The following is a 25,388-nucleotide window of genomic DNA, read 5'->3' on the forward strand; positions in this document are numbered from 1 at the left end:
TTTTTGTCATTTTAGAAATTTTATTGTCAGTTACATTTGAAATTGTATGGTAGTGATGTATCACTCTACCTTTTTTTAATTACTGGTACAGCAGAACACACACAGAATAACTCACCTAGCACTCAGATGACTGTACTTTTTTTTTTTCTAGAAAGTAGTTCCTGTTTCATACACACACACACACACACACGTATACACGCACACACACAGACACACACACTCAGAATCAATACTTGGACCATACTGTGTTATTGGTACCCTGTACGTCTCATGCGTCACTTTCAGGTATGAATAATATGGATTTTGTCAAATCTATTAAAAACAAAACTGTTACAGAGCTCTGTCTTTCTTCAGTTCAGCGGGTTATAATGTGAAGGCTCCAGTGTTGAGGAGAGGCAGCAGCAGCTGCTGCTCAGTAACTGATCATCTGTTCATCACTAACAGTTATCATTTGAAAACGTGAACAAGCCTACACCAAGTAACAGGAAGCAAAACAAAAACAGAAAAAAAAAAAAGTCAAAATTTGTTCCTAAAATTACACAAAAGTGGGATTCACTCCATGAAACAGCTAAAAAAGTTTAAAAGGAGTAAAAAAAAAAACCAAAACAAACAAAAAAACATTAAAGAAACACTAAGAAAATAAACATCTAGAAGTTTCTTTCTTTAGCACAGTGATTCTTCTAACTGACAGAAGTCCCGTCGGGACTTTGCAGGATTTCCCAAACTGATTTTTTACAGCTCGTTGATGCTGTCACCTGGAGAGGAGAGAAACTGTTATTCACCTTTAAACTACACACATTCATCTGCATTCACAGCCACTGTTCTTATACAAATGGAAACTCTTCACTCTCACTGTTCTGTGGATTAAATTCCATATGAATTATCCACTGGCTTTAAGACAAATGGGATACTAACGTTTTGGAAAACAAAATGATAAGCAGACCTCATGGCAGTTATGTTGGTGTTATTGAGTAGTTATAGTTGTACCATTGTGGCATTACTGAATCAAAGGTTCACTTTTTTTTCAAAAAAAAATTTCCTTGCTAACTTGATTTCATTCTGTGTAACAATCTTGTAACTCCTCCAACCTATGGGCACTGTGCATTGTTTTGAGACAAATTTTAAAAATCTGATCTTTAAACTCTAGAGATTCAAGGTCTCTATGTTAAACTATGACAGAGTGACAGTAAGGCTGCATTCAGCCTTCACTGATTCTATTATTTACACCTGTGCTGTGCTAAATAAGAAGGTTGGTCAATTCTGGCACAACAGATAAACGATAAGACAGCTGAAAGACATCAAACTATTTCACTACAAGCTTTGAGACATTTTACATACTCTCTGCACAGGGGGATGTGTAGTCAGTTACTGCCTCGTCACCTGCAAATGCAAACAAGAAATCATTAGAAATACAGAAGTGTGAGGAAAGTGAGAAGAGCTGAGTCACTCTCAGGTCAAACATTAGCAATGGCTTCAGACGGCATCCAGATCTGTTCACTTTCTTCACAGTGTTTGCCCATCGATACACTCAGTAACAATAATGACAAAGTGGAAACATCTGGACAGTTTATCTCATTCATCTTATTCTTGCTGTTAGATCCTCTCACGCTCTCTTAGACTGGATGGGAACAGTCAGTGAGATTCATGGGCAAAAAAAAAAAAAAAAAATGCAGTTTTATCCATTTAACATGAATCTGCAACATGATAAAGTGTGAACAAAGTGAAGGAGTCTGAATACTTTCTGAAGCCACTGTGCTTATTACCTGTGGCAGAGAAAACTGAACTTCAGATACATAAAGAAAAAAACGTGTGAGAGGATGTTGATGAGCTTCTTACTTGTCTGGTAATAATCGTAGACTTTGACCACAGCTGGTTTCAGGTTCCTGACAGGCTGATCCTCCTCTATTGTCACACTGTATATCTTTGTCTCATCCTTCTTCAGCTGCAACCACACACACACACACACACACAGAGCAGACTGTTAATGAAAATCAGTTCAACTCTAATATTTATTTACCTCATGTTTAGATATAACCTATGAATATTTACTTGTTTAGGTGTACTAATATTACAGGAGAGTCCCCCCCGCCCCCCTTTACCCCCCCCAAGTGGATTCAGGCAGTGCTTCCTACCCCGTCTAAGTAGATGTTGATGAATCCTTCCTCCACGTCCACACGTTTCACTGAGGAGTCCCTCTTAAGCTACAACAGCACAGAGCACAGACTGCAATCAATACACTCACATATCAACAACCCACTGCAGCATGTAACGCAATCATCCAGCAGAAGCTGCAGGCTGATATAAGACCAGCACAAACAGTATGTCGCCGGCTGTTTGCTGTTTAAATTTCTGTCTCTGTTGGATGACTGACCAGGTTCAGGGAGCTCTCGTCCAGAATGTAGCCAGACAACAGTTTGATGTTGATGATCACCATGTTGGTTTCCTCTCTCCTGCCCTGGTACCTGCCAACAGTCAAACAGCACATGCTGAAGACACTCACATGCTGAGGATCCACCAGAGAACTGGTTGTTTTCTCATGAGCAATGTGTTCTGGCATTCAGTATATTTTATTTATACTATAATCTTGTATTTTTACTCTGGTCCTCAGCTGACCTAACCTGAATTCTATTTGTGTTACACTGAAACTTTTCAGAAGCTGGACTTTTAGTCTGGTTTAACATTTCTTTCTTCTTGTTCTAATGCTGTAAGCATTTGGACAGTTAAACATTTTTTTGTTCTTCAGGCTCTGTGCTTCAAATATTCAGTTTGAAATCAAATGATGGATACATGAAACATGACAGTACTGATTCTAAGCTTTCATTCGAACGGGTTTACATCAGTATAGAAAGAAGCTGTGTGTGAGATACTGCTCTTTTCTTGGACAGTTGTGTATCGTTTGAACGTTCGCTCATGCAGAGCTTGCATGTTGAGGGTTTACTGAGGTGAAGTTGTCCGTCAGTATGAGGCGTAAAGAGGTGATGAAGCAAGTGAAGAAGAGAATGAGATGCGATGAAAAGCAAAAATCTCTCAGAGAGATATCAACAGTTAGAGGTAGAGCATAGGTCATGTGGATGAGCAGAAAATCATTATAGATATATAGTCTAGAAGACCTTTCTGAAGACCAGACTGAAGACAGAGAGACCCCACACCAAGCAGGAGCTGAGGGTGTGGGAGAGAATACAAAGCAGCTACTGGGTTAAAAACTCCAGTCACTAACTTCAATGGATCTTCCTCCCACACACTTCTTTCTACATTGATGTAAACCAACTCAGATTAAAGCTGAGACTTGTCACTTCAGTGTAGTATCCATGATTTGATTTCAAACTGAATGTGCTGAAGCTCAGAACCTGAAGAACTTACGGTAAAGAGAATCTGAAACAGAAACTGAAACCTAAACCTGAACCTGAGCGACACTCAGAACACCTGGTAGCAAAAACACAATCAGCAGTTTTTCAGTTTTTCTTGTGAGCAGCCTAACAAGTAAATTTCCCCACTGTGGGATCAATAAAGTCTTATCTTACTGATCTGTATCTGCACTGTATGTCAACACTCACACACGCGCACACACACACGAGTACCTGACATGCACAAAGAGGATGAGTTGAGGCCTGCTGATATTACACTTGGCCATGGTGTTACTGGTGATGTTGAAGGCAGTGAAGTCTGGGGGAGGGGGGACGTTGTAATGCATGGAGATCTGTGGAGAGACGTAACGTCACAAACACTCATCGACATATCAGATTGAAGTGACACAGCACTGATAAAGACGGCAGCTACGTAAACTCAGCTCACACTGACTGTAGTCTGAAGACGACCTGTGTGGGTCAGTGAGTAGAGAAAGGCACCAACACTACCAAAGTCAGGGGTTTGATTTCCACCCAGCGTTTTGAATTCAAGCTCCCTGAAAGAAGGCTACACCCGAATCTAAACTAATGATGGTCACAACGCACAGTGCATCACAGCCTGTTCGCTGTGAACGCAGATCGTTCAGTGTTCTGTCGTTATGTTTTGGCTTATTTCAGTCATGTTTCTTTGTAAGTTCTCCTGTTACCTTCCTCCTTTCACTGTATTCCCTCTTTCCTATTTCATATATTGTGGAGTTGACCTTGTCCAGGGCCCATGCAGTGACTGACTGTACCTGTGCCATCACACAGCTCTGTCCCTCGGCTTTGATAGTGTACTCTCCGGGGATCTCAGTCAGCTTCTCCTCCTGGTACAGCAGCCTGTTGCTCTGATCCACCGTGAACTCTTTGTTCAGGCCTCCTAATGACGTGACTGTCACTGCAGTGTTGCCCTCCACACTGTAGGTGGCAGCTCCATACTTAGCCAGGGCCTGGAGGGCCACCACCGTGTCCTGAAGAGCAGGGAGGTTAAACGTGTCGTTTAGAGTCGATTCAGGGTTAAAAGTTTCCCATGAACCACCTGTGTGTGTGTGTGTGTGTGTGTGTGTGTGGTCTGTCCTACCTGTGTGGAAGAGAAGCCACCATATGGGTTCTGCTGCTGAGCCAGCCAGCGAACGATGCCAGAGGCGTAGTCCAAACCAAAGTCTGGCATGGCTGGACCAGAGAGCAGAGCCAGCAGCACATAGGAGGTCATCTCCACCTCCAGAGAGTCCAGGCCTTCCTCAGAGGCCCCTGCTCTGTCCCAGTGACGGGCGCCCCCTGGAATCATCCATTAGTAGGTCAGCAATAACTACCTTTGGGCACTTCAGTTAAATAAATGTGTACAGATACAGATTTACACAGTGTAAGGTGTATTTCAGAGGCTGTCTTAATGTTTCAGTTTCAGTTTTAGAAATTCTAGTTTTGCATTTTTACCAGTTTCCCTAAATAAAATCATTTTCTTTATTTATTCTTTTCTTACTTTACATCTGTTTCCTGACTTGAACTGTTCTTTCAACTTTCTTTTAGTCTTACTAAAGTCGACTGCTTTGGACATTTTCAGCTGCAAAGCCAGGAGTGCACACACTGCTGATGGTTTCACTGTCTCACCCTGTGTGTTAGACCTCTGGTGCAGGTTTGTGATGAGTTTGCTCCTCATGTCCTCGTCTCCAGCCAGAGTGAAGGTGTATGACAGCAGGGCAGTGGTGTACAGGTTGTCCATTTGTCTGGCCACAGCTTCCTTCAGACAGCTCAGACACCTCTGTACTATGGGATCCTGTGAGGGACCAAAGACAAAGATGAGACTGTGAGAACTCTTAACAACTGAGGGGACTTCCCATCATGCACCGAGCTCCTCTCTCTCTCTGTCTGTTCTCATTCCTATCCCATTAATACACATTACTAACTCAACTTCTTCCCTTTCCCATTGTTTTGTTCTTTCTCTCCTCTCCTCTCTTCTCTTCTGCTGTCGCTCTCTACAGGTTCATCTGCCCTCAGAGCTGTAGAGTCTGGATCTGCTGCTGTGGATCTACTGCCCCCATTATTAGTCTCATTAATTGTTATTATTATTCCTACTATTAGTCTTACCATCATTAGTTCTTTTATTGTTATTGTTTGCATTGCTATTAGTCCTATTATTAATCATGCTACTGTCCTCTCACTACTTTTAATCCTGCTGTCTTCATGAAACCTGCACTGTACCAAATTCTCTTTCATCCCCTCTTGCCCCCCTCCCCTCTCCCTCCCTCTCTCTCTCTCTCTCTCTCTCTCTCTCTCTCTCTCTCTCTCTCTCTCTCTCTCTCTCAACCCAACCGGTCAAGGCAGACGGCCGCCCACCATGAGCCAGGTTCTCTTCAAGGCTATGATTTGGCGCTATGTAAATAAAATGAACTGAACTGAAGTAATAAACATTTAAAATGGGGACCGAGTACTGAGTTCGACCTGTGAACATCTCACAGTTGCAGCAACAAGTGCTCATACAGGTCTGAGATGAACATGGGAGGCTGTGAAGGACTCACCGTGACGTTGGCATCCAGCTCGAGCATGGCGGCAGTGATGTAGGCTGTCAGGGAGACGTCGTCGCTCACTCCTCCCTGGTGTAAAACACAGCAGCATGGTAGGAACAGTCAGCAAAGCACCAGCTCAGATTCATCGAATGCGTTTCTGTTCATGTAATGATCATACGCCAAACCTCATATTAAACTGTCTTACTCTTTTATTACAGTCCTCTACACATAATTGCATAGATTATGTTTGCTGTCGTTACCTTCATGCCATTGTTGAATAGTTTTCCAACAGATCTGATGCAGCCATCAGGTCGCTGGTGTTTTGACAACCACCTCCTTGCATCTTTGATGTGTTTGGGCTGCACAAAAATGTATGGTCTCGCCCCACCAAAGGACTTCATCACAAACGCGGTCAGCCTAGAAAGGTCACATACATGTGAACACACACACACACACACACACACGTTTTTTTAGAAAATAAATCTAACCACGTGTTCCTGTGTTGGTAACCCTGAAATGAACCCAGCTTCAGGGCAATTACATAACAGCCTCCTGTCTCACACTAACACAGAGCGCTTGGCCTGAGTTTCATATACAACAACACAATTATATTCCTGTGAGCTGCACGCAAGCCCAGCAGAATAATGACAGCTGGAGCAGACAGAGACGCAGCAAAGGTCCTTTTAAGTTAAATATCCACATCCCATAGATTTGGAGACTGTATTCACAAATTCACACACACTGTATCACCGCCTTCAGTATGTTAGCAAACAATTCCTTATTCCCACATCCAGCATCATGTTTCTGTCCTCTTGAGGAATTCAGTCTGATATCTGCTCTTCTTTTAGCTCTGGTTTGGTCTCTCCTGAAAAATATCTGGCTCTTTAGCTGCTAAATGCTCAACTGCGATCACCAGCTCATCACTGACTCTGTCTGTCTGTCTCTGTCTCTCTGTCTGTCTGTCTGTCTGTCTGTCTGCTGTTTGGTGCTGAGCAGGTGGTGTACAGTGCTACTGTGGCTGAAAACCAGACTGATTAAGGCAGCGAGGCTTAAACACAGCTGGCTGGCTGCTACACCAAAGCAGTAACCTAAAAGATTCTAACATGCTCATTAGAATGGAGGGAAACAGCAAAGGTGAGTGATTTCCTTTCTACATTACACATGGTCTTATTTTTGTGGTTAACACAGCTTTTAAGCTGCATTAATTACTGTTGGCTACTTAGGAACAGACAAAAAACAAAAGAAAAACAAACAAACACCACTGACATGAAGTGTTATCACCTTATAAAGCCTCAGAGCAACAGGAGCCATCATGCACGATGGATGTGGATTACAATATTCAGTGACCTTTTAGCTCTGATGTATTTTGGTCTCCACCAACGCTGAGACAGAAGTTGTGGTTGTTTGGCCGCTGAAAGCTCCACGAGCTTGTCACTAACTTTGTCTGCAGTTTTGGCAGCAGTGAGTAGAACCACAGAGTCGGGTGAAAAATATCTGGGCTTGTCTCTATAAGCAACTCCTTTCACTTTCAAACATAATCCTCTGACCCATTGTTCATGTAAAAAATACTGAAAAAAAAATCTATATATTTGCTCACATTTTAGTGAAAAGTTGCAAAGTTGTACATCACTGTGTTCAGTGATTTTTCATCCAGCATCCTGATGGAATTCTAATGTAATTGAACACTTGAGAGCCCCAGTTTCTCCCAACCACACACACACACCCACACACAAACTGCCCAGCACCCTTTCAGAACAGCAGAGGGTTTGTTAAATCCCCTGAGGCACTGTTCTTTAAGCCCATTAAATGAAAATATTAATATTTTCTGGCAGGTTCCTCACAAAGTAAATTATTAGGATGCTTGCTGGTGCCAAACCGCAGAGAGGACACACTGTGTGTGTGTCCAACTCCCCCTACGTCTACTTGTCATTTTTATTCTCTCATCAAATGAAGTGTGAGATTTGAGCTGAAAATATTCAGTTTATCAGCAAAGCGTTTGAAATGTTCTATAACTATTAATGTAACTGCAATGTTACCATGTGTTTTATAATCCTGAACTGATTCTTTATTATTTTGGTATTTATATCTTCAAAAAAAAAAGTTGCTGTTGACAGGTGCAAGCAAGGTGAACCCAGACAGTAATTTCATTTGTGAACTATAAAACAGAAACTAGTATTCTTTTAAAATGATTATTGATATCAACTCCTTTGATGAAAGTTGGTAGTGGGGCTGGTGGAGACTTTCTAAAAACAAAAAGCTGCTGGCCTGAAATTATTTAGCACTTTAGGGATATTATTCTTAGGTACAGGGACAATAATGGAGTGACTCCAATGCTTGGGGACCTTCTGAATCTTCAGAGTGTGTAATAATATCCTTAAAGGTGCTACAGGGCTGGCTTGCACAAGTTTTCAGCTCCTGGCCACAGATATCATCAGGTCCTGGGCTCTTAAAAAACCTTAAGTTCATCAGTCAGACCTTTATCTGAATTAAAACCGTCCAGTGTCTCTCCTGTTGCCCTCATTCTGTGATCCTACCACAGTTTTCATTCTCTCCCAGGCTCTCTTGTCCGCTGTTCCTGCTGAGCTCTGCCTCAGTCTTATCCTTACACCTTAGTTCAGCCTCCTTTGTTTAAGCCCTCACTTTTATTATTACTATACTTTATTATACTTTTTATTATTCATTAAATGCATTTTTTCCTTTTACATATCAGACCCTTAATGTCTTTGCAAATCCACTGTTTGTTGTTAGGAAAAATGTTTTTACACTGATAGGAATCAGAGTGTCTTTGCAAAAGGAGATGTAAGTGCACACGACGCCTGTGAGTTCATCAGCGTCAGAGGAGTCCTCCTTAAACACTGAGCAGACCGTGCAATTAAAACTCCCCTTTAGGGCAAGAGGACCTGTCTTTTAACTGACACCTCCCTCCTCAGCTCTGATCTATACACAGGCAGAGTGATCAGAGGAACCTGGTGCAAGTCCCACCTTAGACTTACAGGCCCCCTTAATGAAGCCAGTACACTGATCTAGAGTCGTGTTGCCAAGTGTCTGAATTTTTTACTGACCAGGTGTTTCCGGACACGTCACTCTTTCCAAAGGCACTGTAGGAACCGTCATCGTGCTTGTATTTGAGCTCTCTCTGATATCCTACAACACACAGACACACACAGGAAATCACAGTTAGATAAGACCGCCCCCAGAAGTGGGAGCTCCTTTCATATCAAAATAGTTCTAATGGTAGTTGCCATAAATGGAGTTTAAATTTTTTTTCCCCAATTATATTCTTAACTGAATGAAACCATTTAGTTAAATGCAGCTGTTGAAAGTTTATTAAACATTAAATATTGAGGTGATAATCTATATAATGGCAATATGCAATATCCAGTATCCAGTGTCAGACAGAGCATCTGATACCCCATTCAGACATGACACAGTGGCGTAGGTTAAACCCAGGTCAAGGGTCAGACGCTGTGGAGCCTTGTTGAACTGGTAAATTATTCAGTGCTGACAGTGAGAAGCAGGATGACAACTGTCTCATATAAATAGGTCTAACGTGGGTTGACTTCATGTTGATTTGACCCATGTCAGACACAGGTCTGCTGTCTGAAAGTAGTGTCCATGTTTCACAGTGTTTTCTGGGAGTCATCCCTCCAGCTGTTTCTACATCTGATCCATCCTGAATGGGATGAGAACACACAGTAACTGGTTCAGAGACAGTCCTAAGGGCTCACCGCTCTCCAGGAAGCCTATAGCCTTGTTCTGAATCTCCGGGGTAAGCTGACCAGTGCTCTTCAGGTAGTTCAGGATGAAGATGTTAGGTGCAAACAGCACCATGTTCTGCTCCCCACAGCCGTACGGCATGGCCAGGAGCTTGTCCAGGTTCTTCATGGCTCGGCCCATCAGATCACCTGCAGAAGCAAAAAGATAAAAAATAAGAGAGACTCTTAAGATTCCACCCTGCACACAGCAAACTCAATGGCAAAAGAAAAAAAAAATAAATAAATAAAATAATAATGTTACTAACCAAGTACAGAGACAGAGGCCCTGGCTGATCCAACCACAAACATCTCAGGCATCAGAAGTGAGATCTTCTTCTCCACCGGCCCCTCTGGCAGAGAAAGCACAACAGGTGAATGACACACAGGTAAAAAGGAATAAGCTTACAGGTACTTTACATTCCAGTCCACAGAACAGATAAAAGCTAAGCTAAAATTCAATGTGTCACCATATAGATATAGACCATATAGATATGCTAACCAAATTGGTCCTCTTGTGCAATGTCTGGTTGGAAAATCACTGCAAGCCATCCATTTACTACTGACAAGCAAATGTGCAGCCAACAAGAACTGATCAGTACTGAACATCTGGGAGAACTTTGTCCCCGACACAGGTCTCTGTGACAGACTGACAGACTGACTGCTCTGAACGAGAAGGTCAAGACGGCCGTTCACCCTGAGGCTTTCAGAAAACAGCCGCTGATACTCAGGTTGTCTGTGAAAGCTCACCTGCAGGGCAGAGGAGAGCGTTGTGACTGACCATCTGTGGTGTTCCTTCAGCCTTGTGGAGAGAGACAAAGGAAATTATGACCTTAGCGAATAATAGATTTCATTACCCATTTCTGGGGGTGATGCAGCCAAAAATGCTGCTATCAGAGAGGAGGACCACGGCAGTAAAGTAGCGGATTGTAAAAACCAACACAATTTTGTGTGTATGTACAGTACAAACGAAATGAAAACAACTGTGGTTCTAACATTCTCCGAGCTTTGGTTTGTAAAACAAAAACGCCCAAACACCTATGGCAGCACTGAACAGTGCAAATGGAATCTGTACCTTTCAGACCAGCTGAAGAAGTGGAACATGTAAAGGCTCAGTCATTCCAGAGATGTTCATTTCAAATGTGGTTTTAAAAAAAAAAAGGCTGTCAGAGATGTTTATATAAAATGTCCCCAGTGTGTTTTAGTGGCTAAAGACTGAAGAGAACTGGTAGAATTATCTGTAAATGTTCTTTCGCTAGGACTGATTAAGTACATGGATGACAATTTTGATCATTTGATGAAGATTAATGATGAGTGTTATATTTATGATTTTTTTTTTTTTTTTTTTACAGACTCAAATATTAAGATTTTTTCATTTTGCATTGTGAATATTTTTCTTTGTGTTCTGATAAGTCACAATGGGGATCTGTAACTTTACTGGACATCTTCAATACTAAGTTCATCATGTTCACATGTCCAGTGTAGTCAGTACAGGTGTCCAAAAAAATGCTCCTTAATTAATTAAGTCAACAACCAAAGTGAACACTGAATTGGAACACTAAACAACACTATTTAACTATCATCTATTAATGTAATTAATCTATGCTGCCTGAGACATTGTAAGTATGTCCTAGGATGCTCTTGTTCCAGTAGATTATTCCACTCTGTTTCATCACAGAAACAGTGTAAATCCAGATCCCATTTACATTTTATGACAGGTTTTTCATAATAAAGGTTATTTGGAAGATCAGAGTATGTGGAATGAGTCAGGCCCCTAATATTAGTGTGGACATTAACAGTGATCCTTGTTTCTCTAGGAATATTTTACATCTCCTCTCTGTTTTACACATAACGCATATTCATATGCATATGTTACGTTACGTTTATAACTCTCGTCTGTGATGAAAACCACTCTGATGTGTCACAGCTGACAGTCACTGACCTGCACCAGCAGGGTGCGGACCACTGTGTCGATTCGGCCAGTGTCAGGGACGGTGGCCACCTCGTTGCCACACAGTACGTCAGTCTTCAGGGCCTCAGCGCTGACCTTCAGATTCACCTCACCTGTGTGCACACAAACATACTCTTACTCTGGAAGCAGGGGTGTATTGATTAACGCTCCCTTGCTCTGCCACACAATCCCATTTTGCATACGGAGGCAAAATAGCTTCCCATCTGCTCCTCAACCCAACTCATTATCCTCCATCCCTCCTCTCTGTGTTTCACTTCCTCTCCCTGTTTCCTGTCTTATTTGCCCTCATTAATCCCTATTTGTTGTCTTATTATATTGCCTCTCTCCCATACGGCTCCATCTCCCACACCCTCCCTCCTCCCTTCCTTCACAGCCAACAATCCTTCACACGGAGGACAAGTACAGATCACCCCCCGAGGGAGAGGTTTCTGAGTGTTTCGTCAGAGATACTACCTGACTTGTTAGTACAAGTGATTGTCAGCATTCCTCTAAGGGGGAGTTAGAGGAGTGCAATTTGACATTCATAAGAGCCTCATCTCCATCCCGGCTGATGGAGGCTGATGGAAATCCTCTGCTTTCAGACCAGCCAGCGTTACAACACCAGCCGCCTCTCTTTGCTTCCAGCAGTGCAGATGCAACAGCTGTCAGTGCCCCTAATAGAGATTAATTAGCCTGTTCTGTCTGATCTTTGTCACTGAAACTAGATAAGATTCTATTGGACAGAACAAACAACATCAGTATTTAATCCTGATCCTGAAGATGTGAAATCTGCATTATGACACTGGTGACAATAATAACAGTCAACTGAAAAATGTCTCTGTGCTAATGAGGAGGCAGGAAGCCCAGAGCTGTGACCGGCTGAAACTGTTTGAGACAGTGTTCAATCAGTTTAAAAAAAAAAACAAAAAACGCCAATACGTTTTTTTGAACTGAAGCTAACAAGTGATATTTTGCACAGATAATAACAAAAGTAGATAATTATTTTAAAACAGTTCCACTGAGAATGCATTTTACCTGTGAACCGTCTTATGTCAGGTTGAAAAGCCTTTTTAGAAGAGCATTCAGACATTCAAAGTCTACTACTACTCCTACTCATGCCTTTATTTCAAGTCCTTAATGGGCTCGGACCAAGCTAAATAAATTATATCTAAAATGAATGGAATTGAGTCTGCATTGGTTCTGGTCAGCTATCTGTTCATACCGAGGGTGGTTGGAGTAACAATCCAGGAGAAGGTCCTGCTCTCCTCTCCACACAGACACACACTGTACTGGCAGCCATCACAGTTTCTGAAGGTGAAGTCTTTTGAATCAGCCAGTGTTACAGTCACCTGCACACAGGAGGGGAAAAAAAATACAAAAGATCACAACTCAGCCTCTGAAATATATATGAAAAATGAAAAATATACCGAATATATTAAGTATGTAGGACACAATGTGTGTTAACATGTCTCAATTAATTTCTCCCATGTCTATTACTATTATTATTATTATTATTATGTCTCATATCACTTCAACTTGATGAGCTGACATCTAAGTCAAATGAACTGTACTCATAGGCTACTTTTTCATACTTTTGCAAATTCTTTTTAAATGAATTCCGTCTGTAATTTACCATGATGCACTTGGAGAGGTAGTTGAAGACGGTGGCTTTGAGTGTAAAGACCTCCCCTCGGATGACGGAGTAGGGCAAGGTGAGACTGACAAAGAACGGCTGGAAGGCAGTGAGTCCAACGTTAGGCGACACGCCAAAGCCCACAGAGGAGACGCAGAAAGCTCCGGCTGCCCATTTAGTGATGGTGTCAGGGACTGTCTTCTCCACATTGGCTGACCCACTGTCTCTGTACAAACATGCAAGAAGGCATATTAAAAACCTCAAGTAGCACGGAGTTGCCCTAAAAGTGTGATGACTGGAAATATGACTATGCTCAGTAAATTTCATGACAGTCAGTGGTAACACGTGGTGAGAATTCTCGTGGTTTGGCCTGTGGGGCAGAAGGAAACTCCCTCCTCTGGGGAGATAGACTGCACAGTAAATATCACTGAAATGTGCCAATGTGGCTAATTCTGTCAGTCAGAGAGCAGGACAAAACTGTGTCTTCGGTGGTGAACAGGAACTTCACTCCTCCACCACCTGGACACCCAAATCACAAGTTGCACCGAGGCTAAGACTCTATAGCCATGTAAGCAGCTCTGTGAGGCAGAAACATTTCTTAACTAAACAGCCAGACATTCAGTCAAAACCACAAATGTTAATCTCATCATGGTGCTGAAGCAAAAAGCCAGGAGATCACCGAGGTCATGTGGAGGCTTCATCTAGGAATGTCTGCTCCAGACTGACTGCCAGAAAATTTTGTTGGTACATAAAAGTGCTGTACTCCATGATACGTAAAGTGGCAAAAACATAGCAAATGTATCAGGGGTGAAACCAACATTTAAAGGCCCAGAAGAACCTATTTTGACCATCAGCTTTTTACTGTGAGTGATAAGGTCCTATAAAACACAAAACATTCTGTGAAAGTTAGAACTGTTTTGGTTTTTGGACACACAACATTTTTGTATTTAAGTTTTTTTTCTTCTGTATTCTGATTTGTGGTTTTCCTCTGTTAAATGCTGAATATTGGTCAGTGTTTAAACTGAATGCTTTTGGATTGTTGGTCTGACTAAACAAGGTAACATCTGAATGTATGAAAACTGTGATGTACACTTTCACTATTTTCTACATGTTAAAGACTGTGATAGCTAATCAATTCAAAAACAGGCAAACGAAAAAAAATGATGAGAATCTCAGTATTGTTCGTACTGCCAGTCTTTAAAATACGCATGTCTGAAAATAGGGAAAATGTGAAATGTTTTGATCCTTTTTATAGGACATATCATCATTACCCCACAGTAACTAGGTCCCAGATCCAGGTCTCAGGGAAGAATGTCCTGACGGTTTCCTTCTTCTCCTCATCTTTACCTTTCAGTGAAACACCTGAACTCTGTGGCATCATGTTGAAGGCCATGGGAACAGGGGAGTCTACGAGATCTAGGAACACATGGATACAAAAAAAAAAAAAAAATTAATTAATTATACAACTAAACTTACCCAAGAGAAACCAGGTCCCAGATCCAGGTCTCAGGGAAGTATGTTCTAATAGTCTTCACCATAACTTCATTTTTCACTTTCACTCCTCTTTCTAAAGCAAGATCCGTGACCATGTCTCCGCCTTGTAGCATCATTATGTCTATAAAATAAAGTTTGTATCAATGGACACTGGAATGGACAGTCGATGGGAAATACAAGGGACATACCATCAGACGTACCCATATCATAATAATATGTATCAAATCTCCTTTCGTGGCAGTTATAAGGTTTTTTCACATCGGAGTTTGTCACAATTTTGATTCCAATTTCCTAGAAGGGGGAGAGAGAGAGAGAATGAAGACATACCGTACATTATTTTATCTCAACACAGAAGACAATGTTATACCTCATGTAAATTGTTTCAAAAAAAGATGTTTTTTCATAAGTAAACAACAACTGACTACATATTATCAATCAATGCCAATATCTCCAGAAACCTGTTCTTTAATAGCCAATCAAACTCAGTTTTCTACCTTAAAGATGCTGTAGACATCGTTCTTCTGATTGCCCTGTCCAAAGTAGACTGAGCGCTTTACTCGACGAGTTGCCTGCACATTAACGATAACGTCTGTTTCTGGCTCTGGTTCTAGTTCTGGTTCTGGTTCAGGCTCTGGGTCTGGTCCTGATTCAAGTTCAGGCTCTGGCCTTGGCACAGGGAAGCAGGGATATGGCTCAGTGTCTTCAGTGTCATAGCTGTATCCTGACAACTTCTCTAAAGGCAGCTTACTGTATACCTGCAAAAAAAACAACAACAAAAACAAAAAAAAACTGCAGCAGACTTAAATTCAGTGATAAAATAGGGTCAGTACAATCACTGCTTTCTGTGTGTCAGTGGGTACCTGAAAAAGTCAGTGGGCCTAAAGATAAATAACATGCAGAATGTACATGTCTTTCAGCAAACCTTAATTGCTACACTTGCGCCAATAATTGCTGTTGGCACAAGTACAGGCTCAGGCCTGACTGTGTTTTGTGTTTTGTGGATAAATTACTATTTCCACTTTCCTCTTTCTGAATTCAGGGCATTACGCTATGCCAACACAAACACCATGTTAGGGCGTCAGTACAGGTACAAATGTTAATGTGGGTAAAAGCAGCACTGAGGGTCGGTGTCGTACATAGTCGACAGTGAGCTCCTGCTCTGGCTGCAGCAGGAGGACACTCTGGTCGATGGCTCTGACAGAACACAAGGAGCCTGGGTGAGCCTGGAGAGTAAGTGTGGACGTCTCTGCTGGGAGCTGCTGGACAGAGGAGAACTTCAGAGACACCTGCATAGGGGACAACAAGGTGGAGAGTGATTAGTTTGGGAGCAGATTAGATAACGTGATAAATGCCTATATCTTTGGTGCTTTGAAGATTAATTTAATAAGCTACCTTGTTATTGAGGCAGAGCTGAATGGGGAAGTCCTGGCTGTCACCCACAGCCTCTCCACTGGGCATCACAGTGTAAACTACCACCTGGGCAAAGGGTGCCAGGTTTGTCACCTGTTGGAGTGGTACGGACAACTCTCCTTTGTTGACTAAGGGACAAAACACAGAGAGGCAAAAAAAAAAAAAGATCACGTGAAAGTTTGACATAATTATATAAATACATAAAATATACTTTCTCATTTTGCTAACAAAACAATATAAGTGCACATTCTTTTATTTATTTATTTGTTTTAATTGCCATTGGGATTGACAACATATACTGCAATGGATGTGTCCATGGTAATCAGGGCAGGGAAATATAGATTATCACCAAACTTATGCTTTAAGATAAATCCTCTTAGTTCAAATAACATTAGTTTGTACCAGTTCCCTCTTGAACAGCCACTGGAACATGGCCGTGCTGCGCAATTGCACCTCTGGACATCACCTACAGAAAAAGAAAGAAAGACAGTGCAGGCACAGAAATTTATTTGTGCACGTTTCTCACGTAAAAAAGGAAGAAGTGCTTCGATGTCCATTTTTAAACACGGTAAACTAAACAATTAGGTCCAGGTCAGTACAAACAAGGCATACTTTAAACACCACAACACATACCAGATAAAAGAAGTCAAGGACTTCCTGTCCCTTCTTAAGCTCCTCTCCCTGGATGATGTACTGAGCGCGTATGGCTGTATCACTGTCGCAGGAGAGCTTCCTGTTGATGTGCATGAGCTTCAAAAAACTACTGCTCTTGGAGTAAAACACTGTGACGAGGCGGTGGGCCGACCTGTACTCTGGTCTGCGCAAATTGCGCACATATGGTTCGGTCTCTTCCGTCTCTGTAGACCTCGCCTGTTGACAAAGCAGTGACAGGCCAAAGGTCAAAGCCTTAAATTCTCAACCAGGAAACAACACTAAACAAACTTGTTTAGAATATAAGTAAGGTTTCTTTAATTAGATGTAGAGCAGTAACCAACCTTCAGAGTCACAGTGTCCTTCCACTGGGAGGTGTTTAGAGAAAACAAAGCCATGCCATTCGTGCCTGTAGTGAGGGTTATACTTTCTGATTCACCAGCAAACAGGTACACTGGTTCGTTGGCAACAGGTTTATTGTCTGGTCCGATCACTTTGACCTGCAAACAAGTCAGAAAATAGAAGGTAACCTATTGAACACTTTCAAGATGTTACAAGACTTCATCATCATTCAGTGAGGTGACTGACCTGTATGGCCACAAACTCTCCCACTGAACAATCAGTACAAAGAATGAGCAACTGCATTTGAAGGCATTTGGTTCTTTCATAAAAAGTCAAAAAGTAAAGTGCACATCAAGAGCATTTCAGTGAGAAACATACAGTCACCAAGCTTAAACTTCTGTCTCGTTGCCTAATATGAACAGAAGCTTTAAAATGTCTACTTCAAGGTGGCGCTAGAGAAAAGTCAGGAGATAATAATGGTCGGTGGGATTCACCATGTGGTGTCCATGAATGATGAAACATTATGGAAATCAGTTTCAGTCTGGACTAAAGTAGCGGGCCAACCGACTGACACTGCCTAAAAGTCCCTTGAACCGCCCCCACTAGCAAGTATAAAAAGGAAGCATACATCTTCGGCTATAGCTCCCAGGCTGATTACCTTTCCTTCAAATGGAATGCCAGGCTTGTACGCTGCAGGTACATCCTCAAAGGTGACCGTCCTGATGTGACTGTTGAAGCTGGTCTGCGCACTGCCTTTAATAATGACCCCTAGATGGTAATAAACACAGATCACAGCTTGTCAGGAACTGCTGCTGATTACTCAATGAACTGTATCTGCCATCCAGTCAACCTACCTGTGCCATATTCTTCTATTTCAGCATTCACCTCAAAACTGTCTTCATACATGTTCTTGTTGAGGGCAAACTGTGTCACGTTTACAGTTTGTGTAGCACAACCACTTTTATCCGTCTAGAAGATAAAAACAAGTGTGTGAATTTAAAATTCAAACCATAAACAAAATTAGTGAAAGAGGACTCACATCTGGAATACTCACAATCATTTCATAAGTCTTGCAGAGATCATTTTCTTGGGCACTTGAATACCAGTAAAACCGGAAGGCATTTCTACAAAATACTGCTTTGACTGAACCAAGAACTGGTTTTCCATAGGTGTATCTGCAGGAAAGAACACAAGGACACAAATGTTTTTTAAACTGATCCTGATTTTAGACTTTTTCACAGAAGACGGCGGGTGTTTAGTTGACTTTAACCATTTTAGGTTATGCTGAGGTAATGCATAAAGTCAAACTGAAATTAAAACTTGCTGAGTGTATACACACACACTTTCTTGTACTTTTTGTCTTTGTACTGTTCCCAAAAAATGAAATTTAAAAATAACATTCATTTTCTGCACTGTTACAGATCCCCTTACATCCCCTTAATGTTCTCGCAGAGCCAGGGAAGGAGACACAAGGAAGAGATCCACCTTTCTTGCGAACCCATGTAGGTTTACAAAACAGCTGCTACAGCAGAAGTGCAGTGGACAGCTCCAGACTGAGATCTTGTGAGTCCTTGATCAACCGACCTACACCAAACGTGGAATTCAGTGGTAAGGACCCCAGCTGGAAGGAGGTCCAGGAGGTGGTCAAGAAGGCAAGAGCAAGCTCACAAGGTTTGTAAGAACTGCCCAAGGTTGCTCTAAACGCTCAGGAGGATTATGAAGGTGATATGGAGGAGGGGCATGGTAGCTCATCGGTGAAGGTATGTGGAATGGGTACTGTTGCCACTGAACCACTGCCATGGGAAACTCGAGAGTCTCGAAGCTTCCCAAAATGGCTTTATCCTCTTAAGGAATTAGAAAAAATGCACAGTAGCAACAGTATCATTATAATTTATGTTTCTTTTTACAAAAAGTGAGGAGATTTCAATTTTCAGTTTGGCTTTAATAAATGGCTTATTATGATAGCTTATTATCTTCTAAACATCAGTGCCACTGTTAACCTCTGTCTGCTCTTTTTAAGTGTGATACTCACTTTCCACAAATCTTTAGCGTTGCCTCTTTGTCCAGGATGGTTATCACACTGGGCAGGTGAATCTTTACCTCATACTTTGGCAAAACTAAAGCCAAGGAAACAGAGTCAAAAATGTTAAAGCTGGAAATTTACACAGATCAAACTCATTATTTTTGGTAAATGTGAGACAGCGGTATTTTTTTAAGATGTAGTTGCAGCAGACCGTATTCCTTGATGTCAAAGCTGTGGGATATTTGCTCTCCCTTGTCCGTTGAGGCAGTGATCGTGTAGCTTCCTTGTACTGCCTCAGGAATCATGGGGTGGGAAAGATCAAGGATGCCGCTAACAATGGGCTTATTCAACCATTGGGCAATGCGATTTGAATTGGGATCCTACAAACAGTAAAAAAGACATTTATTGAAGGCTGCTGCATCCACATTAAAGCCTCTTTTGTCACATGATTATAATATCAAATTATGCGGATGGCATAGGATTTGTTGTTAGAAAAATGAAAATCATGGTGTAAATTGTTGCAGTCCAGGTAGAGCTGGTAGAGCAGGTAGAACCCTTTCATCAGTGTCCCTAGGAACACTAGGAATCAACAAACATCAAACATTTTAAAATCCTACATAGAGGGGATTTAAAAAAGGATCTATAATACAGCACATATCATACAATTACACATTACTACAGCTGTGTAAGATTACCTGTGTGTATCCCATTCACCTTTAAATGTTTCCAAGTTTGTTAATTATGTTATCCTTGGTTTCTGTGTGCATATGTCAAAAGTCACGCCCACTTTTGAGTGATCAATTAAATCCCCAGACTATCTGATCAAATATCCCTCGAGTTGCTACGCCCTCCCCCACTCACTGTTCCCTTGGAAATGCATTGCACTACAGAAGCTAAAGCTGCAGATAAACATGCTCTCACTGCTAACCAAGTCACATACCATATAACTGTAATGTTGCTGGTTCGATTCATGTCAGGGACCTTTGTCTTACCCCCCCCCCCATTTACTGTCTGCTATCGAATAAAGACAAAAATGTCATAAAACATTTCTTAAAAAGAAGAGAAGCAACTAGTTATCAGTGTTACATCAGAGTTAGTTTGCAAATAAGCTGCAACAAGTTGAAGTGTTCCTTACCTGGAGCTCCACCACTTTGTACTGAAAACCAAAGAAACAACAGCAGAACATTTTTGTAAAAGCTGCTTAGAAGTACACAGAATTTGCACAATATACAATTAGAGTATGTTTGTGAAGTTTCCCGTAAGTGTGTCCACGTTCTAATCTATTTTTAAGAATAGAAAATGTCTTTTTACACTATGATAATGTTGTATAATAGTACAATAATTCCAGTATAATAGATTATTATGTCCACAGAGGAAACATCATGATGTGGTCAGTTTTTCAATAACAAGATTTTTGATGCAGAGAAAGTTATTTAAATAAACAAACAGAAGAGGGACTGGGCAGCTTAGTCTTTTACAGAAACTGAAATAGTTCATTAGTGAGTCTGTGGAAAATTGTGGGATAAATGTGAATAAAAAGATTGACTAGACATGTAGAATATTTTCATTTGATAATTTTGCAGACAAAACATTTTGGGTTCAAATATTTTGTTAGTATATCTTAGATAAAGCACTAAAACAAGCATAATGTGTGATACGCTCTTACAGTGTGTAAAAAACATTCAGATTTTCTAGATTACAACTTTAATGTTGAGACTATTTGAAATGTTCGTTATACCTGATGGGATTTACCACTTTCTAGCAAGCTACCTTCATCATGTGATTTATCTGAATGGATTTCACAGTCACTGCACGCAGTTGTGTTTTCAGTCTCTGAACACAAACGGAAAAGGCCTCAAGCCCATATTGATTCAGATGTTTGGGTCAAATGCAGTGTGTGCCAAATGAACTCTGACAGCATGTTTATCACACTACTCCACACAGCGCTTCACACCCACGCTGTCTTCAAAATCAACAAACAGCCCTACTTTCACCTCCCACTCTCCTGAACCAAAATAGACCTCACTCGTCAGATTCACTGGCTGCTTAGTAGAAAGCACACCAGATTACTAAGTTCACTGGTTGGAATTATTACACATAGCACACAATATCACATGAGTTTGAAGAAAATAAATAAAACTTACCACTCGAGCTACAGGGATGAAATTGGTATCCATGGAGACAATTCTAAACTGGACTATAATGAAAAAGGAAGAAGAAAAAAAAATTACCATCAATTTATTGTACAGAAAAAAGAGAAGTATTCATCAACAGTTTTTGGTTAATGAGAAATGTGGTCTTAGGGACATTCTAGTGATTTAGTATTGAACTTCCATAAAGATAAAGAATGGTTAAAGCTGAAGCTGCAGAGGCCTAGCTTTCCTAACTTCAGTCCCCTCATACGGATAACACCGTGTCTACAGAAGGTATAGTGAGAGCAACACCTTAGCAGATCAGCAGCGGCAGCTCTGGTGGTCCATGTGGGTCCACTCAGGAGGCGTTCAGGTAAAGTACTGAGCTGTAGTAACAACCAACCATCAGTTTTAATGTGTAAAATTGTCGCTCGTCACGGAGTAACCCCTAAAGATGTCATCAGGGCTATTTCAGACTGGGCTTTAGGCTTCAAAGTTCTGAATGACAGCCCCTGTTACGCCCTGGGGGCATGGAGTTTGAAACACGGGTGTTTACCTGTTAGAAAGGGTCTCGTGACACATGCTATAGTCTTATGGGACAATAAAGAAACACCAATACTACTAATATGCCAGGTCTAGGATAGAGACGACACGTTTGCTGAACCAGGGTCAAAAAAATTTTTAAACCCTAACCCTAAATATAACAAGATCAAGTTAATTTAGCAATAACATATTAATAATGCCAAATGTAACACACAGCTAAATTAAGGGAAAAAACACAATCTGCATTGTAATTTTTTTTTGTTTGGTTCAGATTACAAACAGCCTCACCAAGAACCATTCTTCTGTGGGCTGAACATAGACATAATTCCTAAAGTTGTCAAGTAGTGACTCAGCATTATGCAGATATTATGAAGTAGTCCAAAATTGTGCAAGCACAGCTGAATTGATAAGTAGTGCAGAGAGGATAATATAAGCAAGATGAACTGTACAACTGCAGCAGAGATATTACCAGTTCTACCGCACAGGATGCTCTAATGCTTCTAACATCTTCCCAGTGGACAGTGCCAGAGTTTTAATTATTCCGATTCAGATTCATAACCTTAGACACCTACCAGTCTGTCCAGGCTTGTAGATGGGTTTATCGGTCTGAATGATATGGATAAAAGTAGGAGGCTCAATGGCAACTTTGGTACTGTCGACCATGCCCATGACCTGGCCCTGAATAGCGACACGAATTGTTGCCACGATTCTGCTGAGCACCACAGGGACCTGCAATATCAGAAAACACACATCTGTCAGACAGGACCATGGTTCATTTGAATGTTCAGGAGGAGAGGAAGGAAGGAAGGGAGGACTTTTCAATTTTACCTCATGCAGAACCATAATTTGTGCCCAGTTGACAAACACTTTTTTTTCTCATTTTCCTTCTTTGGAGTGGTGTTTGCTTTGAAACATCTGTCAGCTATAATGTTATAGAATAACTGCTTGGAAGCAAATCCATCTGTGCTCGTCCGATATTGAGCAATAACAGACCTCTTCCATGACACAAGGTTAATTATGGGATGCCGTCATACTTGTACAGCATATGTTTTCACTTACTAATGGAGCTGCCATTACATAACAGAAACTGGAACCACTTCCAAAATTTGTGAGGGGCGTTTGTGTGTGTGTGTGTTTGTGTGTGTGTGTGTGTTGTGAGAATGAGAGTAGGGGGCAGGGGATGGTTTCCAGAGGAATGCAGGTACATAGCTGGCCTCTGGCAGAAAGCGACCTTTGTTTAGTTGCAGATAAACAAATTCCAGACCGGTCCTGCAACGGGGTCAAACACTGGGGAACGAAGTGAAACTAAGTGCTATTGTCATAGAGCTGATTGGGGTTAGCGGGTTGTTTCACATCAATATGTAGCAATGCCTCTAAGTTGCATAACAGCAACCAGTGGTGTGACAGAAAGCAGAGCAGTAATTTACAGAGAACCATTGGCATTGACAGCGTCAGTCACGGCGCCGCCTGGTTAATTAGGTACATAATGACGGCAGGATTTGTGCCATTAGTTTAATGGAGAGCTAGGGTGTGAGGAGAGGAAAGTACACCGTGCCTGGAAACATCGTGGATGCATTTAACCACTACAAATATTTAAAAACTGTCTAAAGTGAAGTATCACAGCCTAGTCTGCAAGTTGCCAAACTGTGCTTGCATGTGTTGAGTCAGACCTGGAAGTTTATGCAGCGGTAAAAGTCCTGTAAGACATTCTCTTGTAGGATCATGGTCGTGGTAGAGCCCATTTCAAGGGAGACGTTCATGGTGGTGGGCAGTGAGACGCCGTGCATCTGGGCACACAGGGTCTCCTGTTTACCTCCTGTCATACGGGAGCTCACAGTCACTGCAAAAATACTGCAGGTAGAGGAAAAAGAAAAAAAAAAAGGACATTGCATCAGCAGCTAACTGGTATTACATATTGGAATATTTAACAGTTTAAGACCCAGATATTTTTTTTTCTGGGGAACTGGTGGAAACCAAAGCAGAGTTAAAAGGAGAGTGAATATTGGACAAAATATTAATCAAGTGGCTAGAAAAAATGATTCCACATAAATTAGACTGCGCCATGTCTGCTGGGAGTGTAAACAGATCACTATATCCTCACAAACTTGCTGCATCTACTTGAAAAGTGATAATTTGTCTAAATTGTGTTCACAGCTTGTTTCTGCTGCTGCTAAATCAGTTACTGCAGGTTTAAATATGCAAGATGGATAGTACTGTTTTGATGCATTTGCACTTTACATGGATTTTTCCATTTTATGCTACTTTATACTTCTACTGCACCACATATAAGAGAAAAATAAACAACTTTTTATGCCACTACATTTGTAAAATATCAGATATTCAACTTTACTTTTGATTTAAAGGTGCAGTTTGATAGTAATAATTATGTTGGATTTACTTCTCCCACCGCTTAAAAAGACATTTGCACATCAGTATTTGGTTGGCTTGTAGGCACAGAGGGACCTGCTGCTGCCAATGAGAAATAAAGGACACATTTAACTGAGTTTTGGGTGGTGCTGTTGAGCATACTGATGCCGTTTTTTTTGCCAGAGAGGAAGTTGCATGGTGATGAAAAGTCATTGGATACTAAGCTATGAAAGGCATTCGAGTCACCATGACCACGGTGCACATTACACTCAGTACTTTAAAATAAAGATCAGAATGGAAATCAATATCACAGACAGTGGGTTTTTCTTTTTAATCTGAGAACCAAGGTCTTGATAAAAAGCAAGGCATCTGTTTGACCCCATATCTTTAAAATCTTTGATGGATGATACAGCAGATTATCATCATACAGCAGATTATCCAAATAAACTCTCATCAATTCATTGTTCCACTTTGTCCAGATAACATGAGTAGAAAGGAGCAGATTATTAATCAGATGGTGGTAAGTGGTAGCAGATGGAGGGACTTTGCCACACACACACACACGCACACACACTGATGGGACATCTTCTCTACTGATTGCATAACAGTATCAAAACAACTGGGCTGTTGGACTCAGCAGAGAGACGATGTCATCGTCGTTACTAAACATTCAACAATACTCTACAACATGAATCAACCAAAACACTGCAACTTTTTTTTTTCTAAACTTAATCAGGTGCAGCTGCCGCTCCTGCAAAAACCAGCGCGTGTAGATGGCGTCTTCTGGCGTGACGCACAAACCAAACTTTTTCAGACCGCGTGAGATGCAGCACTTTGATGAAAAGCCTGTTTACTTACGAGCCATTGATGCGGGTTGGTGTCGCAGTTTGCAGGAGCGCTGATGCGAAGATGACAGCACATATTTGGAGGACAGGTGTCATGTCTGCAGAGCTGAGTTGGTGCTTTGCAAGCAGCGGGACAACACTAGCGAACCGGACTGCACCGGAGCACAGGGACGCACTTCTAGTCTGTTACCCCCCCAATGCGGGCCGGACTCAGAGAGAGACGAATGTGCAGGACACAAAGTTGCACAAACGGTGGGGGCGGTGGCGGTGCTTTCCTGTTTATACCCCCAAACCACCGCCACCTCCTCCATTTGAGTCACTCCCCCCCAAGTTCGTTGGACCTTTGCAGCCTCCTCCC

The 25,388-nt window shown here is 41.5% G+C and overlaps 1 protein-coding gene across 3 annotated transcripts; it reads right to left on the reverse strand.

Moving 5' to 3' along the window:
* LOC121187627 (alpha-2-macroglobulin) lies at nt 1–25,269 on the reverse strand. Of its 3 annotated transcripts, none has more exons than XM_041046958.1 (36): nt 25,044–25,269; nt 23,489–23,669; nt 22,391–22,547; nt 21,288–21,340; nt 20,279–20,299; nt 19,355–19,523; nt 19,153–19,237; nt 18,175–18,295; nt 17,975–18,089; nt 17,779–17,888; nt 17,123–17,278; nt 16,761–16,997; nt 16,530–16,593; nt 16,110–16,255; nt 15,854–16,003; nt 15,212–15,472; nt 14,918–15,008; nt 14,495–14,639; nt 13,224–13,449; nt 12,813–12,939; nt 11,582–11,703; nt 10,390–10,441; nt 9,909–9,992; nt 9,616–9,792; nt 8,950–9,031; nt 6,148–6,304; nt 5,900–5,974; nt 4,992–5,157; nt 4,465–4,661; nt 4,139–4,354; nt 3,579–3,697; nt 2,372–2,462; nt 2,133–2,201; nt 1,837–1,942; nt 1,339–1,380; nt 1–755 (listed from the first exon to the last, which is right to left on the reverse strand). In XM_041046958.1, the coding sequence occupies exons 1-36, from the start codon at nt 25,124–25,126 to the stop codon at nt 733–735; spliced, it is 4,476 nt and encodes a 1,491-aa protein (XP_040902892.1). In that variant the 5' UTR covers nt 25,127–25,269; the 3' UTR covers nt 1–732. The 3 variants fall into 3 exon arrangements, with proteins under 3 accessions (XP_040902892.1, XP_040902894.1, XP_040902891.1); XM_041046960.1 differs by lacking the exon at nt 14,495–14,639 and adding an exon at nt 14,700–14,838; XM_041046957.1 differs by having other exon boundaries at nt 14,906–15,008.
* Nucleotides 25,270–25,388: the final 119 nt, after the last annotated feature.

This window comes from Toxotes jaculatrix, chromosome 9 (genome assembly GCF_017976425.1).
Source record: "Toxotes jaculatrix isolate fToxJac2 chromosome 9, fToxJac2.pri, whole genome shotgun sequence".
Lineage (NCBI taxonomy): Eukaryota > Metazoa > Chordata > Actinopteri > Toxotidae > Toxotes > Toxotes jaculatrix.